The 20855-nt window shown below is 36.0% G+C and overlaps 1 protein-coding gene across 18 annotated transcripts in view; it reads left to right on the plus strand.

Moving 5' to 3' along the window:
- Nhe3 (Na[+]/H[+] hydrogen exchanger 3) overlaps positions 1-20855 on the plus strand; it is a 55294-nt gene that overhangs the window by 25732 nt on the left and 8707 nt on the right. For 7 of the 18 annotated variants that reach the window (XR_010854209.1, XM_067109747.1, XM_067109744.1 and 4 more), the window contains 2 exons: positions 648-860; positions 4401-4490. Coding sequence is in view for 12 of the 18 variants with exons in the window: in XM_067109747.1 (XP_066965848.1) it covers positions 648-860; positions 4401-4490 (303 nt within the window). In the remaining 6 variants the exon portion in view is untranslated. Of the gene's footprint in view, positions 1-647; positions 861-4400; positions 4491-11534; positions 11598-12235; positions 16805-20855 lie in introns of those variants that run through there. The other 11 variants (XR_010854207.1, XR_010854208.1, XR_010854211.1 and 8 more) reach the window with 8 other exon arrangements.

Below are 20855 nucleotides of genomic sequence, written 5' to 3' on the forward strand. Positions count from 1 at the left end.
CAGCCATTGTAGGTTCATGCTATCAGTGAGCACCCACAGCCACCGTAGGGTTACCATTTGCAGAATACCTGATGCGGCCCAGCTTCCTTGTTTTTCACTTGTACCCCTCAAATTATCTCCATTCCTTTAGTTCAGCCTGAGTTAGAAGCTATGAATGTGACTCATTGGTCTCTTCAGACTAATAATGGGAAGGTTTCTGTAGCACTGAATCAAGTGATGCACAAGGGATATACAGGTAATTACTGTGGGGAAATTGAGATAGTTGAAGTAGCTGTTACCAAAAAGTATTTTGATTAGTTGTCAGGATCTGGTAGGTTCTTTTGGCTGTCCATTTAGCCTGTATAAGCAATGCTTAGAACATCTAGAACTTATAATTCAAGATGAACTTTATTTTTATGTGTATCTCTGTCTCTCATTCTCAAAGATTTTTGATCATCCTGACTCATATATTATGTAACAGCGTCGTTTGTTTTAACAGCATCATGTACATTATGTCAGTGAAACTGGGTTACCATAATATTGTTTGATATTCATAGGCATTAAGAATCTCTAAATTACACAGGTTAGAAAAAGGGAAACTAGAAATTACCAAAATCTCCCATTTGATAGTATGAATTTATAATATTTCTGTTCTTTTGATACCTCAGGGTCCAGGGTCGGAAGATGGTGGTGAAAGCGATTCTTGTAATCAAACGTCAAGCATGTTTGAGAAGGCCTGGCTCTTCCGTGTGTGGTCTCAGTTTGATGTGCGGTTCATGAAGCCGTTTTTGACGAATAGTCGACCCACCCTTCTAGACACGTTACCCATCTGCTGTGCGCCATTGGCCAGACTCCTCACCACCACAGACCAGCTGACTCAGGTATAGTGCTTTTTTTGGTAATTTGTTCCTAATGATATTTCACAGCTTGATTATGTTTTTTATTTGATTTAATTTCACTTTTGGTGCACGGAATGTTTCAGAGGTACAGCGTAATGTAAATATTTGATAGTGGTTGCATGGATCCTGCACTCACATACTACCGTTATTTATTGTCATGGCTGCATGTGAATGGGGATATTGTCTGTTCATCAGAAAAGGGGTTTGTGTTGGCTGTCAAGTTAATTGAAGCTGTCCTCCCTATAGGGTTTCCAACTTGTATTGGTTGGATTTTATGATATTTACAATGGAAGTGCAGCTATGATGTACACAATGTCCTTTAGTTTCTGAGTACTTACGTGAAGAATGGTAATAACCAAGAAATTTTCGTATATTTGTTTTTTCAAAAGAATAAGAATATCTAGATCTTTTTCATCTTGTTTGTACCGAGGGTTTGTATGAAATGCTTTGCTGTTTCACTCTTTGCTACCCCCTTATTTTTCTGAGTATGTGAATACTGTAATTATTCCCTTCACTGTAAGCCTTAATACTGACGTTACATATGTATGATTGAGTGTGTGCTTTTTAGATCCTTTTTCCCAGTTTACCAACTTTGTACAAACACTCTTAAGGCATACTATATCTACATTGTCAGTGTGTGGCTTTTGGAATTGTATAATTCTATGGTCCAGCATGAAAACCCTGCTTATTGTTGCATCTTGACTTCTTACTAAAAGTTATTATCCTTTCGTTAACTCTTTGATAGGGCACTTGTCTCTTAACTTTATAATAGATTATAAAGTTTGTTACAACTTAGTCTTTGAAAAGTTCTGCGTGGCCTTTGCTGGGCCTCAGTGGTAAATAAATTTGTATAAAACATTATTCAAGCATATTTTTTGCTTCAAGAGCTCTTACTATAGTTTTTAAATTCTTAGTGCAATCATTGTCATTTCTTCCTTTGAAGGGCTTACCACTGGTGTAGGTGATAATTTTTGTCACATTGAATCCTTCTCTTTGCTGCAGATGTCAGCTAGTATTCGTGATTGTAGATGTCAGTTCGTATAACTGAATATTTTTGTCAGAATCTACAGAATTCTTAAAAGTTTTGGTAATTCTAAAATGAAATTGCCAATTTTGCAGTAATTTGCTCTATCCCTGTAATTATTTCATTGTGAAAAGAATGGAAACTTTTCCCGTGCTCTCTTCATTCATGTACACACTGCTCTGGGATTGTGCTTTTCTTGTGACTAGCCTCAAATTCTTGGAAAGCTTGTTCCAATCCTGAGATTTTATCCTCTTGTAAAGTGGTGAGATTTGTGTAGATAAGTTTTTTGTTGCAACTCATGGATGTTTAGTTTGGGAATCTCATGGTCACTCAGTCTGAGTTAGTGCTACTTTCATTCAGCAACACAGTAAAGGGGGAGTCCAGGCCAGAGGAAGTAGCAAGTTGTTTGTCACCTGAAGGTCAGCATGCAGGAAACGGAAGCATAACATCAGGAGGACAACAGTAGTATTCCATCTTGTTTTCCACCCTGTTACTAATCTCATTGAGTGACACAGGTATTATGGTGTGGAGTTGCTGATTGTCTTAACCAAAAAAAAGAACAGCAGGATTTTGGCCTGAAATGGGGTGTTTTTGACGTACCACTAGCTAGGACTTTGAGCTTGAAAAATAACTGCCTTTATGTGCTGTATGGTAAAGGATTACCCTTGGGTATTGGATTGCTTCTTTAGGAAAGTATCTGATGCTTTACCTGAAAAATAAAACATAAAAAATGCAAATTTCAGATGATGTGTCATTTCAGATTATTGATGACTGGAAATTAGAAGCAAGATCTCCTGGCCCTTCCTTCAGAAATTTGTCCCGTTCCTTCTGACTATCTGTTCTTTATTCCTTTTCATCAGTGTCCAAACCATTTCAGTGATAGAGATCGCTGTCTGTTTTCCAGCCTTGGGATAGCACATCTCTCAACTCTCCACCACTTCATTTGTCGTACGATACTCTCATTGCACTGGCCGTAAATCTTGATATTCAGCAGTTACTTCTTTTCAAAGTCACCTCCACTTCTTTTGTCAGTAGCTTGTTTAGGTAGCTTTTTGTAGCATGTTTATTTTTTTCAGAATTTGCACTTCAATAATTATACCCTGTTGCACTTCGCACAATGTTTGAAACAGTTTAATTTATGGGTTTTAAGGTTTCTTGCACAGTTTCTTAAGTTTTCTTTTTTCACCTCTCAGTTATTTAGTGATGAAAGTGTATTAACTGCACGGGGTACTGGACTTTGTCAGATTGATTTAGTATTTGTGAGTCATGTTTTAATAGTGAATTTATTTGGTATGTGTGAAGAGCAGTGTAATAATAGGATAGTGTTGTGATATCTGGGATGCTATACAATGTAATGAAAGCAGCTGCTGGTTGGACATGAAAATGTTTGATCAGAAAGTATGCCTTGTACTGGAGATCGTGTTCCCAGCAAGGTTTTGTAGGAGGTGTGATCCCAATGTTCTGTCCTGACTGTGTAACCCTCTTGTCTTTTCTCATATTGTAGCTTTATCATATTTATTCACATTGCTGTAGTAGTGATGATAATTTCATTACCCACACTGTGAGGGATAGCGTCAACTATTTCAGTTATTTTTACTGCTGCTCTGAGTAAGCCAAACCCCTAAAATCAGCTCAGAACATTGAGGGTAAGAAATCAAAGATAAAAGATAGATTGAGGTTAAAAGAATAAATGCACAGCAATACTTTATACTTCATAAAATGAGATTGGCAATAACAGCTGTTAGACTAAATCAGTAGCATAGTATTAAAGGTATATTTATCAAGTGAAGTAGGGTAGACAATCTTGGGGCAAGAAGGGGAATTGAAAGTGTTTTAGACAGTATTGAGGTGTAGTCAGCATACTCATTATAATGCAATAGAATATTAATAAAACTGATATGCAGTGGACCCCCACTTTTTCTTGCTTCACTTTATTGTGGATTTTTGTGGAACATATTGTTCACTTTTACTGGGGGAACTTTCACCAATTCGCAAATTTTTGTATGGACGGTATCTCTAAAATTATCACTAATTCGCTTTTTTTTTTTTATTAAATTAGGCAGTGAACTGTTAAAATAGGCAGTTATAAGCATTTTAATTTAAGGGGCACAGGGTATTTGGAAATTATAAGCAGTTATAAGCATTTTTAGAGGGGATTTTGCATTTCCACGGTGGGTTCTGGAACCTGCCCCTGTGAAAAAGTGGGGGAGCACTGTATCTCTATTTCTTGCTTCAGAGTTGTCACTCTGGAGCCCTGTTTCCTACCTGTTAACCCCTTGTTCTTTGCCAGTGGTTGAGTGAATGCCCTGTTGAGTGTAGCTGTGATACTGAATGATACAGCAGCTTATCTCTTACCTTGTCTATATTACTGTAAATTGAATGAAAAATGTAAATAATCTGGAGCTTTGCTTATGACAAAAGATAAGGCTGTCTTCCCCCTTGTGATGTTTCCGAGTCTCTAGAATAAAACCCTGGTACATTTCTGTTATTGCTACCAGGATCACGATCCGCTCAATGACGACATGCCGCTAGATGATTCTCTCATCAGCTCTGGGGGTGTAAGGACGTCTATAGACACTGGTCGCCAGGTGAGTGTTAACGTTAAGACATCCAGCATTACCTAGTTGTGTGTCATTTCTGTTATTTTTTAGAAAACTGATGGAATGGTCTAGTAATTCTGTGGTCTTTTGGAATGACAAGAGTTTGCAGTTTTTAAACTTGTGTTTTCCATGAATTAAGTCTTGCAGTGAACTGTATATTTGACTGTAAGTAGAATTTGGAGTACCTGTAGTAGTTGTTTTCATGACTGGAAACTTATAGGCAAGTATCATTGTATACTGTGTACTGTCTATTAAATTTATGTTTCTGTCTTCTGTTCCTGCTGCATATGTTATCAGTCTTTGTTTTGAAGACCAGATGTTATAAAACAGTCTTTGAGATCAAATTAGAGTATATTTTTTTACAGCTCTGTACATTTCTTAGTGTTGACTTTTCAGGGAGAGTCATGAAATCAGTTGTATTTTTTTTTATCATTGAGCCAGTATTTTGAATTTGAATAATAGACAAGTTCCAAGAATTTTGTGGAAACAGATTTCCACCAAAAGAAAAACGTGGCTGCCATACCCACTACTTTGAGTATACTTAGTAATTGCTTTTCTTGTTTTAACGTATTTTGGTGTCTTAATGACATGAACTGTGTTAGAAAGGTATCCAATTCCTTTGGACTCCATTAACTTTGTTTGTTGCTCTATAAACTTAGCGTCAAGCCAAGTTATGGTAATGAAACAAAATTTTGACATTTTTGTGACAGTCACACTACTGGAAACAGTCTTGTCTGACACTGTTTACCTGAAAGAGTTCAGCATGCTTATTATATTACAGTATTCTTACTTAAAACTTCATTTTTCTTGATGATTGTTTACAAGGCTAAAAATTTTTCATCACTTAATCCTGACCTTACTGAGGTGTTATCTTTTTAGTGGTGATTTTAACCCTTTGTTCATTTTTGTGATATAATCGCCTCAGAAAAAGGCATCTCCTCCCAAAAGTTACCACTTATAAGATTTGGAGTGAAATGACCTGTTATAAAATGCTGTGGTTGAGAACTGTTTGTAAATAGTCTGGAAATATAGTGAACCCCCCGTATTTGCAGGGGATGCGTGCACAGACCCCATAAATAGCTAAATTCATGGATACTTAAAATCCCTCTAAAAACACTTAGAACTGCCCATTTTGATAGCTTAAACACAAGAAAGCCCCTGTAAAAATGCTTATACCTGACTATTTTAATAGTTTTATCACAAAAAGTGCATTTATTCATGAAAGTGATATGAAAATACATTAATTAGTGAATATTTCTCAGTGAAAAATACCGCGAATGGGCGAATTTTCTGCAAATAATGGGTAGATATGTTCCACAGAGAAACCCACGAATGCGTGAGTCCGCGAATCGTGAGAACGCGAATACGGGGTGTTTACTGTATGTTAACACGACCTGAAGTCATTACTGTTAGTGTGTTTGTAGTGTGTTTGTGGGTGTGTATGTGAAGCTTTGTTGATACAGCTGGTGTTACATGCTGAGAAGATCAGAATCTTATTTTATTTATTTCCATGCATTAAGTGTGTTTTTTTTTTTTTACTCATGTTTGCGTCTTCAGTTAATAAAGGTAATACATTTACTGAGAGTATATTTCCAGTGCAGTTTCTAATGACTTGCATTAGGGACAGTAGAAGAAACTTTGCCTTGGTATAGTATTTTTCATGGCATTATTTTTGCAAGTGGCAAGGCACTTCCAAGGAAAAGTAGCCTTTGTATTTTAAACCATATTAGTATATGGCTCTTTTCTGGCTTGATGAAGATCATTTTGTCAAGACACCCAAAAAGTTTTAATTTATTTGTATACTAAACTTTTCTGTTACAAAATTTTTGGTTACTTTTTAAACACAATTATTTTTGTGGTAGCTATGTTAGTTTGTTGCAGTTGCTCTTAACTCATTTTTGTAAAGAATAAACATTCACTAGGTCAGCAATTAGATATCTCTATTTCAAATGGCCTTCATACGATGGTGAATGGGTAACTGGAATTGAAATAAATTGGGAAACGGTGTCTTTTCTTTTCTGGTGGTGTTCAGACTACATCCCGAACTCCAAATAACCTCTATGGTAATGGTCAACTAGGGGATGGTTTTACCCCATTGGGAGGGCAGCTTCTTTCTGACTTAGTTCTTGCTTGGTATGTGACTCCTGATACCTTTTCACTGTTCTTCTCTGTCAAGAACTTCCCTATCTTCAATTCTTCCCTGTGACTTCTGGTATTTGACTGTATGCTCCAGAACTTAAAAATCAGTTGTCATTACAGGCAGTCCCTGGTTAATGGCGGGCTCGGTTAACGGGGATCCGGTTTTATGGCGCTTGTCTAGCGACAAAAATCTGCAATTTTTGGCGCCAAAAATCGCAGATTTCCGCTTATCGGCGTCGATAATTGGGTATTGGCGCAGATACATACCTAACAGAGGCGGCGCCGATACATACCTAATAGAGGCACCGATAACTGAAAATTGGCACTTTTCGGCACTGATAAACCCTGAAAATCACCGAAAAAAGCACCAAAAATCGCCGATTTTCGGTTATTATCACACCCTAAGAAGCGGAACCCCGCCGATAACTGGGGACTGCCTGTAATGCAATCATTATTCACAACGAGCGTAAATTCATATGGAACAAGCCCAGAGGCCATGCAATTGTATACCTAGTTTCCAAGATGCCCACATGTGAAAAAAGTAAAAAGGGCGAAGTAGGGAATATTAAAAACGAGCTTGATAGCGTGCGCTATGCTGTGCGGGGCAGGAAGGTGGATGTGTCATGTCCCCCCTACCCTCCCAATCCCCTACCTACCCCGCCCCCATCCAGGGCAGACAAACCGGTTTGCAGGAGGAGGGTGGATGTGTCATGTCTCCCCTACCATCCTGATCCCCTACCTACCCTGCCCTCACCCGGGGCAGACAAACAAGATCCACTTGGATTTTATTGTTATGGATGACATTGCATAGATTTGAATATGCATTACTATCAAATAACCAAAGCCAGATACATTTGAATGAAGAGAAAAATTGATGGCCAAAGGAAAGTGCTCAAGTGTACCCAAATGTAAAAAACTCATACAGGCAGTCCCCGGTTAATGGCGATCCAGTTTTACGGGGCTTGTCTAGCGACGAAAATCGGCAATTTTCAGCGCCGAAAATCGCCGATTTCCGCTTATCGGTGCCAGTAATTGGGTATTGGTGCCGATACATACCTAACAGAGGTGCCAATAACCAAAAATTGGCAACTTTCGGCGCCGATAAGCCCGAAAATCGCTGAAAAGGCGCCAGAAGTCGCAGATTAGTGGCAATTTTCGGTTACCATCACACCCCCAGAACGGAACCCCTGCCGACAACTGAGGACTGCCTGTACTGAGACTGTGGAAAGATATGTTATAGTGGCTCAGTTGTAGTAATGAAGCATTTACAAATGATGGGTTTTTATGCAAAACATGATGTTTTGTTATAAAAATATTGTTTTTGTTGCCTTTAAGTAGCCTGGAACTGTTTGCAAGGCCTGGTTTAATCATATTACCTGCTGCACACAGTCCTAGAGTAAGGGAATCTTCCAGGCTTTGAGCTTCTCATGGCTTGCTCTGTACTTTTATGGACATGATACAATTGGGAATCTTTTTTCCATAAATTGCCCATTTTCATTATAATTTAAGACATGCTGTAGAAGGTAGCCTTTCTGATCTATGACTTTTTGCAGCAATGCTGGGAATGTTGATGCTGTCTCATCCGATGCCAGTTCTCCCTTGATCTTTTAAGAATTTGAGGCTGTAGTGCATAACAAAATCAGCCAGTCATTGTTTTCTCTCCTTACATTCCGTCTAACTTTCTTCAACCCTCACACTATAGTTCTTACAGAGGCCAAGTGCTTTTCATGCTTAATTATGCCACTGACATGGATGTGCATCTGTGACATATTCTCTAGCCATACACTTGAAGCTCTCTCCCTCTTTGCAGATACTTTATTTTGAACCCTAAGATCATTTTGCTTTTGTAGGGTTAGCCATAATACCTTCTTGAATTTTATCTTCTTTATTAAGTGGATGCTCAATTCATTTTGTGATCCATAGCTGGCACCTCATATTTTAGGGATTGCTCTGGTCACACAACTGGCTTTTTTTAGACATATTTTACCAAAATAATGGATGCGCACAACACAGGTAGCAAATGAACTAGACAAAAGATGAATAAGGCTTTGTGTTAAAGGCCAAAGGTGTAGCTGGGCTTGTTTGCGAATCACTTTATGTTCAGCAGGGTACACTTACAAGTCATTTCATTTGCAAAATCCTGTATAGTGTTAGGAACGCAGCAAATTCAAGTTTTGCCTCATGGAACTTCCTGATTTTTGTCAATACAGGCAATCCCTGGTTAATGGCGGGCTTGGTTAACAGCGATCCAGTTTTATGGGGCTTGTCTAGCGACAAAAATCGGCAATTTTTAGCGCCGAAAATCGCCGATTTCTGCTTATCTGCGCCAAAAATCGCTGATTTCTGCTTATTGGCGCCGATAATTGGGTATTGGCGCCAATACATACCTAACAGAGGCGCCAGTAACCGAAAATCAGTACTTTTCGGTGCCGATAACCCCAGAAAATTGCTGAAAAGGCGCCAAAATCGCCGATTTTTGGTTAGCAGCGATTTTCGGTTATCATCATACCCTCAGAAATGGAACCCCGCCGATAACCGGGGACTGCCTGTATTTTCAATCAGTGGGTTCTCATACCTGTATTTCTGAAATCCTGTGTGTGCCAAGGGTCTGTTAGTGAGAAGTTTCAGTAAGACAGTCAACTTCCTCTAACAGTGGAGGCTTCACTTAGTTACTAACTTGTTCTTTGCTTCAATTTAAGATTAACTTGGGTTACGTTTTCTCTACCCAGTTGAACAGTAAGGCTTTAGTGAATTTTTCTTTTAAAAATTTATGATGTTTCATAAATGCAGGATACTACATTACAAGGAAGTCAGTCTTGAATCCCCATTAATTGGCTGCACCACTAATTGATTGCAGGAAACTTTCTTACTGTAATTGGGTAAATAACACTGAAGAAAACAAGTAAATGAGAAATAAAGCACCAGTTTGTATAGATACCTCACTTGCTAGTTGACCATTATTCTTAACAACTTGACAGTAATTTGGAATTCAGGACTTTTGTCAAAGGCATTTGTAAAGCAGTGTTTATGACTCTTGTAGCAGAAACTATGTATTATAATGCCACAATGCACTTGTTTGATACTTGACCCATGTATGGCATTGGTAATGGCATAAAATACTGTATACAAATTATGCAAAGATTTTATTCTCGCTAAGATGAGAGTAGAGTTGATATCCCATGATTTCTCTGCTGTGCACAGTGGGTGTATTTTATTTACTCCTCCCACTTGTATTGCAAGAAAAATGTAATTTATATCTGAAGTTTGCTAGTACGTGCAACATAAAAAAAATTCCTGATGATTTTAGGTGGTCAATAATGCTTGTAGCTTTCCTAGTATTTTCATTGCATTAGCCATAGCTAAATAATGTTCAACTTCTGTACTGAGTAACATCCAACCCATAGAAGAATCAGGAAGCAACTAGTTTTGTAACAGAATGCTTTTTATCTTTTGTTGTGAATCAGCTTGAGAGTAGTTGGTTTGCACAGCTATAATATCAAGTTCACTCTTGTTTATATTGCACAGACTAATTTGGGTTGTGATGGACAAACTGTGTTCATTTTTAGTACTGCTTGTGTGTAGGCTTCCCATATTTGTGAAATATCAATTGTAGATCAATATGTAGGAGCCTGGAAGAATGAGTGTATTAGTTTCAAGTTAATTGATGAAGTGTAGATCACGGTTCCACGATTTTTCCACTTCAAAATGTTTTGTCTCATGTTTTCCCATGTTTCATTTTATATTGGAGGTTTTTGGTTAATTTAATCAATTTTGTGCACTGTGTAAAGATTTTTTCTGTACAGTATTACCAATGATTTTATGAATGTTAGTACATACAGTAGATTTAGTGCCTACAGCAGCCCCCAGTAGCATATATATATTTTTTTTTTTACCTTTTATTTGGAAATTTCTGTTTTTCTTTATGGAAATTTTCTAACTTTTGAAATTCAGTAAAAATTTTTCTCTAAATAACCTTATAGAACACTTATAGTGGCAAACACTTCCAAATATCCCCTAGTTTTTTATAATCTTTCATGGAGAAAACATATTTTTTCAGATTATGAACTAGAGTGAAATCTCCATATCATGTACCAGTCAGCTGTTTAGAAAAATTGTAAAGATTAAGGTAGAAAAATGTCAATATTTAGTAGTTTTACAGTCGAGTGGGAGTGTACATTCATTTAATCATGCTTTGCCTGCTTGTTCATTCACCCCACTAATCCAGTGTTATCTGGAATACTCTCCTCAGTGGCATTAATTTTTTTTATGTCGTTTTTGATAACTGTCTCACTTTCATTGCAAACAATGAGATCACACGAGACTTGGTCAGAGTTTGATCTAGCTACATGATTTTTTATTGTAAATTGAGAAAACTACTTCACTGTATTTAATTTTTAGGCCTTGGGTGTGAGGTCAAGTGAAAGTAGTAGTTGGCTATTAGATAATGTATACTCTGGGGTGCCAGAGCTTTGAGCATATGACTTGTACAGTTACGCACACCTTTCAGACTTTCCATACAATTTGGGAGTGAATATCAATCGAGTTGTGTCACCAGAAGAATGTTGTTTTCCTCCCAGAAAATGCTTTTGTGAACAAAACATGGCTGAGCATCCAATTTTTTATATTCCGTACTAAGTTCTTTGGGAAAGCAAAGAAGTAATATTCCTTGGCAGAAGTGTTGGTCCTTTTTACCATATAGCATAGTACATGCATTAACAAAAATCTGTATAATTGGCTAATGAATATCGACCGTGACTTTCCTTTTTAGATTAGTCAACAACAAGACACATCTGTCTTTCTGTTATGTACACTTTCAGATGTCGTAAAATGTATGTGAAGGCCCAGTGTTTTTCATCGGTTTTTTTATATTTATTTTCATCCTTACCATTTCAGTGAAATGTGCACCATTCATAGACATGGGATTTGGACTGTATTTGGATGGAAGGGAAAGTCTTGGTAAATACATAAAAAAAGTAATTTTTTTTCATGCTTCATAAGCCGTATTATAGAGAGCATTGGGTGCCATGTCACACAATTGTTTGTTTTTAAAACTCTTCTGCCATTTTCTGTCAAATAAGCTTATTGTTACTGTATAGTATTTGTGGTTAACTATTTTGATTTTCACTCACTCACTCATTCACTCCTTAAGCTCTCAAGACTGAATGTGATCCCAAGTTAGCTTTAAGTATTTTCAATGTTAGCGAATTATTTAATTCTCGGTGCATTTCCATGGAAATGTTCATATTGTTTTTGAATTTGAATTAGAAAGAAGTACGTATGTGCGAGGATTCAAAGATGGTGTGATCTCCCTCAGTATATGACTGGAAATAGGGGTGAATGTATTACTGTCTCTGAAACAAACTTGTAAGCTTTAGACACTTGCTTTTTAGGCTCTTAAGGTTCAGTGCTTGATATTACTATACTTTTTACTCATAGATTTCTCTTCACTGTTGTGGAAAGCACAGGTGAATTAACGCACCAACCTATGTAAAGATATCTGGTAGTTAGAGCTATGTTTTAATTTGCTTTCTCCTTTGAGTTTCAAGCTTATTTGGTTTCTTTCTTATTTGTTTTTTGTTCCATGGTGATAAACGGGTGGACTCGACGACATTGGCTCCCTGGCACTAAAGCGGGAGAGGGACTCTGGGGATAACCGTAGTCAGCTCAGTATAGACGCCCAGAATTTCATGTAACTTACAAACCTCTTCACCAACCATCATCACTTCCACAACCACTACTAACTACTGTACTACTACTACTACTACTACTACTACTACCACCACCACCACCACCACCACTACTACCACCACCACCACCACCACCACCACCACCACTACCACCACCACCCTGGAACTGCTAACTACCAAACGACCAGACTGGTACGTGACTTGGCAATAAGGCATTTGGTTTGGATGTTAATATCTGTTGTTTGATTACCGTTGGATGTCAAAAAGTTAATATTCTCTTATCCTTGAACCCCCCCTCTCTCTTGGACTCTCAGTGCTCCGATGCCACACTTAATTAGATGTTACATATTTTAGTCAAAATTTTTCACAACAGGCCATTCAGCTTAGCTGTAGCCACCATCGTATATAAATGTCATGTGGATAATGTTTTTGATCCACTTTTATCTCTAGCTGTTTGGTGTAACCTGATTTTCATTTGACACACACAGTAGTTGATAAAGGATTTTTTATTTTAGTTTTTGGTTGGTTTTTGCAAATACTGTACATATACTCCAAACCAAATGTACAGAAATGGAATTGCCTCTCTTCACCTCACCGGTTTGGTTATGTCATTGCCCTTTTTTCTGCGATGTGTTTTATTTTCCTGTAGATTAAGTTCTTTTAATCTCCTGTTTCATTTTCATCTCACTGTAGAGTTGCTTTGCATACTGTAATGCTCTGCAAGCTTTTGCCATGTTGCATGGAATGTTATGACCTGATTTGTATTTAGAACCTGACATTAATTTTGTATATGTAGTGTCCATAAAAATGTGCTCACCTTCAGTACTGATCATCTGAAAATGATTTATAAACTTGAGATGCTCAGGTAAGCATGTTTTAAAAAGTTGCTAGGAAACTTGTAGCAATGCAGAGGGATGCTGTGCTTTATTTTACGATGTACTGTTTATTGAAACAGATTCTCTGAAATTGAATAAATTAGTGAATGTCTAGTGTCAAAGTTACATTCTAGTGTTCCTCTCCTATGAGGATGGGTTAGTATGTTGCAGTTTTGACGTGGTAATCTTTTCATTATGGTCATCCTTGGTTATATTTTAACCTGTGTCCACACAAAAAACAAACCTCTCATATTTTATTTATACTTCAGCTCAGGTAGGCTCATATGGTTGATTGCTGATTACAGAAGCAATTGAGAGTCCAGTTGGTAGATCTATAGGTTTAACATGAAGGCTTTGTGTGTGAATGAGAGGGAACAGTTAGAGAAAATGAAGTTGAAGAAGACGAACAGCCAAGTAGGAAGAGATCAGGTGAAGACACATCAAAAGTATTCGGCAGAAAGGAGTGCACTTGGGTGCCTCACCAGTTCATATCTGGCCATAGCTTACTTTTATCAACTGTACAGACATAATCCTACTTATGAACATTCAACTTACAAATGTTCAGAGATACAAGCAAACAGGGTCAAAATTAAAATTGTTTAGAAGGGCTCCCCTTTGCCACCCGTAATTCAAATTTTGTTTTGCGTGCCTTTTTTCTACTTACAGTACTGTATGTACAGTGTATTGTATTCTAGGATGAAAAAGCATACAGTACTGTATTGATTTTATATCACAGTGTACTTAAATAGGCATGAAGAGTACAGTAACCAACTTACAAATAGTTCAACATACAAACGGCCTTCTGGAACATAACTCGTTTGTAAGTAAGGTGGTGTCTGTACTAATATTAATTTTTTTAACTCCATTTTTTTTTTCCAAAATTAGTGTACAGTAAACCCCCCCCCCGTATTTGCTGGGGATGCGTACTGCAACCCCCCACAAATAGCTAAAATCTGCAAATACTTAAACCTCTCTAAAAAGCACTTAGAACTGCCTATTTTGATAGTTTAAACACAAGAAAAACTCTCTAAAAATGCTTATACCTGTGTATTTTAATAGTTTTATCACAAAAAGTGGTATGAAAATACAGCAATTAGTGAATATTTCTCAGTGAAAAATACCGCAAATTGGTGAATTTTCCACAAATAATGGGTAGATACGTTCCACAGAGAAGTCCGCGAATCGTAAGAACGCGAATACGGGGTGTTTACTGTAGTGGATTTTGTTATCATTTTCAGTAGTGACATTCATCTGAAGCTCTGTGTATGTGCACTTAAATGCACTTACTTTTGTTCCCATAATCATATAGTGTTTATTAAAGCTGGTTGCGCAGTGGAACTGTAATTTTCATGATGAGCATCATTTTCCATTCTTTCGTTTCGTTACATCTGCATATATTTGATTGTTAGAACACTTTGTGGCCTACGTACCATTTACTGCAGAAAGAAGTGTCTGTTCATGTTGAGGTATTAAGTATTTTTGGCCGACCCATAGTCCAGATTTTCCAGTCTCAGCCATTTCAGTTGAGGGATTGAATGGGACACTTGTTTGTTTACAGCAAAGTGTTTCAGTCTTACAAACTTTCCTTGGAGAAGGATTGCATCCCTTTCCACTGCCTAACCATAGTTTAAAATCAGCACTGAAATCGACACCCACCAGTGGCATCGAAACTCATCTTTCCCCTGGTGGTGCACTTTACAAATATGAATTTCTATGATCACGAGTGATGCTGCTTGATCTTGACAAGGATTGATTTACAAATAATAATCCCAGTAATACATGTAATGTAAAGTCACAGATTCATAGCTTGTACTTTACCATTTCATTAGGTAAAATAAGAGTTTGGACACAGTTTATGAAGGTGTTTGTGTTCTATAAGAACAATAACAATATTTTGATTAGAGCACTCTACAGTACTTCCTTTCCTTTCGATTGGACCTCATCTCTGATATATAGCAAGAGTTGAAAATGAACTTGCGCCAGTTGAGACATGGAGGTGAAATGTTTCATCAATTTTTAATCCTTACCTAAGTTTTTTCAGTTGTAATCAGCACACATTTATAAGGTTCTGTAGGGTCTTAGGGCCTAAGTGAAATGTAGAGACTTGAGTGTATGGAAAACGTATTGTATTTGAAAATTCTGCTTACCTCGGATAGATCATTCTACATCATAGTAACCCACATACTTGGTCAACGAATCACCCAGACACAATCCACGTGAGAAAGATAATGAGATGGTAATTATCATTGCACAATCACTGATAGATCTCTTAGGTTCCTAACAGTGTTTAAAGCATTCCTGTGTCCACAGTTGTGAGAGCTGCCTTTGTCCATATGCTGGAGTTACATTTAATTTTCTTCCCTTTCACTCTGCAGATGAATATTCAGCTTGTCTATTCTTTTTTATTTCTCTTTGTATATGCATTTTTTGCTATGTCTAAAAGTTGTTAATGGAGTAACTTCCATTTCATAGTCCAAGGATAATTTACTGAATATCTTTCTTGAACTACCAAAAATGATAATTAGCCATTATTTTGAACAACCAAGTTGGGTAATTAGAGATCATCATTTTTGAACTATGAATTTGGATACAGTAATTAGCAATTATCATTCTTGATCTAACAAGTTTCTGACTAGTGTTGAGAGGAGCTGCTCTTCAGTCCAATCCTTTTATGCATAAAATTTTTAAATACTTTTTGTGATGGTGAGAGAAGTGTTAGATTACTTTGTTTGCTGTTAGGTTTGCAATTGCTACATTCCATTCACAGACTAGCTATAAACAAATAACAGGCTTCTTAGTTGCCTAAAGTTGCCATACAGTTTTCTGATAACTTCAGTCTTTGCATTTCATTTTTAACTTTTGCATTGTAAAGGAAGTTTTGTGGTCAATCTTAATATTGTTTTTGTTTTGCATTGAAAGGCAAGTTTTGTTGCCCTGTGCTTATTTGCATATTTGATTGTTGTGAGTGTTTTTGACTAACAAGTCAATTTTGGTGTTTGGTAAATTACGTGTAAAGGGTTTTCTTTGAAATGGTTTTTCACAAATATATTAATAAATTTGTTGAATAATCAAGAGCTACTACTTAAAGTGCATTTAGTTTCCAAAATCAATTCCATTGTGACTTTTGGCAACTTGTTGAGAATGTAACTCAGTCTTAAACTGGTGGTTAATTTGACTATTTTTTTTTTTTTTACAATAATTGAATGTTTTGATTATTTTTGTCACTGACTTCATGAGTAATCATGTTGAATTATTGAATAATACAGTACTAGGAAACATTGGCCAGGCATTCTACTACACATGGAACTAAGTAGAGATTGATGAGGACTAGCCACCTGCGTGAATGCAGCACATTAAATAGTACAGTATCAGTTCCCCTATCTTTATTTTGTCATCCAGATTTCTTTGTTATGTTAAGTTAAACCTGTTTCTTTTGAGTGGTGATTCATTTCCCTAACAGAAAGTTATTGTTTTGTGTTATTATGTAATTGTTAATGCTGTTTACTGTATGTGTTCAGTGTGTATGCCAACTTTTCCCAACTGAACAATGCATAATCCTTGTTATGTTGATTTGATTGCAAACTATAGAGATTTCAGCTTGTTTCATTGTTTCTTTCATATTCTGTTCCTTGTATATTTTCTCATTTTTATAGTAATTTTAGTTTTTTATTTCATTTATTTTTGCTGCATCAGTAGAAGAGTAGTTTTGATGATGGTGCTGTTATCACACATGCATGGAAAACATGATGATGACAATGAAGATGTTTGTTGCAGCCAAAGACTGGCAGTGAACTTAGAAGTTTTAATTCTCTTGAAGTTTTGCCTGTTTATATTTTAATCTCTGATTGAAGGAGAAATTTAGAAATGTTAATGTAATGAGAAAGTGATTGTCAGTGGGATACTTTTAAAGCAGATATTTTCAAACAGTAGTGAAGATATCAGTTGCATAAATTCATTAGATAAGAAATGCTGTTTAATCTCTTTCGTTTTAAAGTAAATAAGTTTGTCGATAAGTACGGTACATTTGTTAGGTCAGTGGAAGCCTTTGCAATATTTTTTTTTTATTTTTTAGTACAGTACAAGTTAAATCATGTTATTCACTCCTCCTGTATGTAGTATCAAGGGGCACGTAGTCATCCTTGTTATTAAAACCTAATGGTATGATCACTTGGGGAGTAAAAATTGATTATGTGAATTTGAATCGTCACTGAGAAATGTAATAAAGCTTCCACTTTTACATTCACAGAATGCCTTCAGAATTTTGAGAATCAGGACTGCTTGGGTTTTTGTAGCAAGATATTCTACAACTGTAGACTTGGGAATATGTTTCTTAAACAATAACCTACATAGAGGCTGGATTGTGTACATTTCTAAGCATCACACAAGAGTATCCTCTCCTGTGTTTAATTTTGTCAATTTCTTGTTATGCACATTTTTGGAATTGTAAAATGGGACCCTTGATGATTCTCTCAGCTCTTCTTGTATTTTTTTTATCCAAAGTGTTATTGCTAATATCATCTAAAAACTTCAGCACTACAGTTATTGCTGTTTTATAGTAGACATATATTCAGTACCCCTACACATGTATAATTCTTAGTATTTTGGTATATTTTTATATGTTTTATTTGATGGATTACAAATATTGTTCATTGCATTTGTGATGAAATATTCCCAAACAAGATTCCCCAGGGTAAGAAAAGAAGCAGCACTGCAGTAGATTAATATTGCATGTGCACATTGAGATCCATCGGCTATCAGCTGTCAACTTGGTTCATTCATTTTGTGGGTAACTTTTGACAGCACGAATTTGGGCCAGAGAAGAGGGAAGATTTGTATAAGTAGTGGGTTCTAAGTTGGAGCAATTATGTATTATAAAATATATATATATATATATATAAGATTTGTATAAGTAATGGGTTCTAAGTTGGATATATATATATATATATATATATATATATATATATATATATATATATATATATATATATATATATATATATATATATATATATATATATATATATATATATATATATATATATATATATATATATATATATATAATTATATATATATGTATTATAAAAAATATATATATATATATATTATACTGTGCACTATTTATTTTATTACAAGGCATTATTACATTTTCCAGATTTCAGTGCTTTGGGGGAAGATCTTGTGATAAGGTTGTAAGCATAGGTAAAACTAGAGTACTTAATGTGCCTGAGATAATTTTTGTATATTTCAACTGTCCTGAGACTCCTGAGTGGCTTACTGCTTACAGTGTTGTTTGACCAACACTGAACAGTATGGAAGGTTTTCTACCTCCTTCCAGAGCTGCATTCCTCAGTACTTCTAATTTTTATCGGTTCCATTTCTGTGTCATCCCACATAGCTGTCCAACATCTTTAACTGTACCTTACTCAAGTTTTCATCAGAATTTAAGAACAAATCCTTCCTTATAGAAGGGTAGTGCCATTAGAACATTTGCAGCGTTCCATCGGGCCCTAGCTGTAACCCCCTTTCACTTCTTTTTCTGTACCTCATCCATATCGTCTTTCTTCCATCTTACTTTCCACCCTCTCCTGACAATTGTTTCTTAGTGCAACTGTGAGGTTTTCCTCCTGTTACACCTTTTAAAACCTCCTTTCTTCTCAATTTGGCCTTTGGCCTAAATTTCATATTCTAGTTCCAAGAACAAATCCTTTGGGTAAGCTCTTCGAAAGTAGGAAAAATTGTGACTCTGTAAAGAAAATGATGAGGGGAAAATTATGAAACAACTTGAAGCACGTGAAATGTGAAAAAATAAATAAATACAGTGCTAACCCTCATAACTAGGTTGTGTTAAAAAAAATATTTAGAGGAAAGAAAAGTACAGGCAGTCCCCGGTTAACAGTGGGCTCGGTTAATGACGATCCAGTTTTATGGGGCTTGTCTAGCGACGAAAATCGGCAATTTTCGGCGCCAAAAATCTCCAATTTCCACTTATCGGCGTTGATAATTGGGTATTGGCACCAATACATACCTAAAAGAGGGGCACTGAAAACCAAAAATTGGCACTTTTCAGCACCGACAAGCCCGAAAATCGCCGGAAATCACCGATTTTCGGTTATCATCTTACCCCCAGAATGGAACCCCGCCAATAACCGAGGACTGCCTGTACCATCTATAAATTCTATCTTCTTCTAAGCATGCCAGAGCCAGAACAAGACAGTCTCTCTCTCTCTCTCTCTCTCTCTCTCTCTCTCTCTCTCTCTCTCTCTCTCTCTCTCTCTCTCTCTCTCTCTCTCTCTCTCTCTCTCTCTCTCTCTCTCAGGCTGGTCTGTGCCTTGTTATTTGCCCCTAATTTCCGTTACTGTTCTATGTGATAATCTGGCCAAAGCAAGTAGGATTTTTTTCTCTAATTAAACCATTCTTTATTAGCTTGTATTTACTGTTTTAAATTTTTTGTGAATCATCATTCTTTACAGCAGTCGTCAGGATTAATTTACTCTTTACAATCTAATGATTGTGTATTTGACAAATAAATTTAGATAATGTATTATGTTATTTGATTGCCAGAGACTCCAGCTCTAATGTTGTTTAAACTCATAGTTTTATTGTAATATTTGAATGAGAATTGTTTTCATTAAATGAGAAAGAATAACTGTCTAAACTATTTCCCAATTTTAAACATTGTATTACTTAATCCATTTTTATATTGAATTTGATGGTATGTATTTTCATAAACAAAGTTTTTGAGGTAGGCAAACAATGGAGTCTTTTTCCAGTTTATATTTCAAATATTGTATTTATTTGGATTCAAAATGCACTTCATCTTTCCACAGTGAATTGTGCTATAAACAATTTATCTGAAATGTTTATTATCCAAAGAAACCTTGCTTAGGTCAGTAAAACAACTAATACCCTTCCTCCTTTACAGGTAATTTATTCAGATAATGCAAAAACTTATTGCATTTACGTATGGGACTGGGTCCTAAAATTCCTTTGGAGCATAGTGAAATAAGAAAGTTTAGATAAATGAATATGAAAATCACTTAAAACGTATTTTTTAATTTTGACACTTGATGAATGATTTTTATGAATTGAAAGATCTATTCATTTAAAATTAAAGATTTTGACTCTGATATGCCATTTAGTATACAATCAGGTTTAGTTTTTATTTATATATTTTAACTGGAGAACAAAGAATGTTGCTTACCATTAAACCAACAAGGCACATCAAGTATTGGAAACAAACCCTTGAAGAAAGTTTTGTCTGAATTATCAACATTTTCAGTTTATCAGTTTTACCAGTCCAAAATTTATTGTGTGGTAAGTGGTAAGTTAAACTATATACATATATATAATAATAATTCATGAGTTCATTCATTCTTTTAATATTGTGGAATCTAAGAATACCTCACATTATCTAGTAAGTAATGGGGCTGTTTGTGAATGATGAACAAAATATTACAGTGAGAGCAAAATATTTTAGTTATTGCAGTTGTGAAAACTAAGGATGAAGGGTAAGAGGATGAAAGTATATACCATAGCTCTACTGTTGAATTTTTTAAAAACCAGGAATAACTTTTTTATAGATTATTTTGTCCCAAACATTTAGGCTATGTGAACTGACTGAAAGTAAATAATCAAAGATTAATTGCTTT

The sequence above is a fragment of the Macrobrachium rosenbergii genome, chromosome 10 (genome assembly GCF_040412425.1).
Source record: "Macrobrachium rosenbergii isolate ZJJX-2024 chromosome 10, ASM4041242v1, whole genome shotgun sequence".
Taxonomy (NCBI): Eukaryota; Metazoa; Arthropoda; class Malacostraca; order Decapoda; family Palaemonidae; genus Macrobrachium; species Macrobrachium rosenbergii.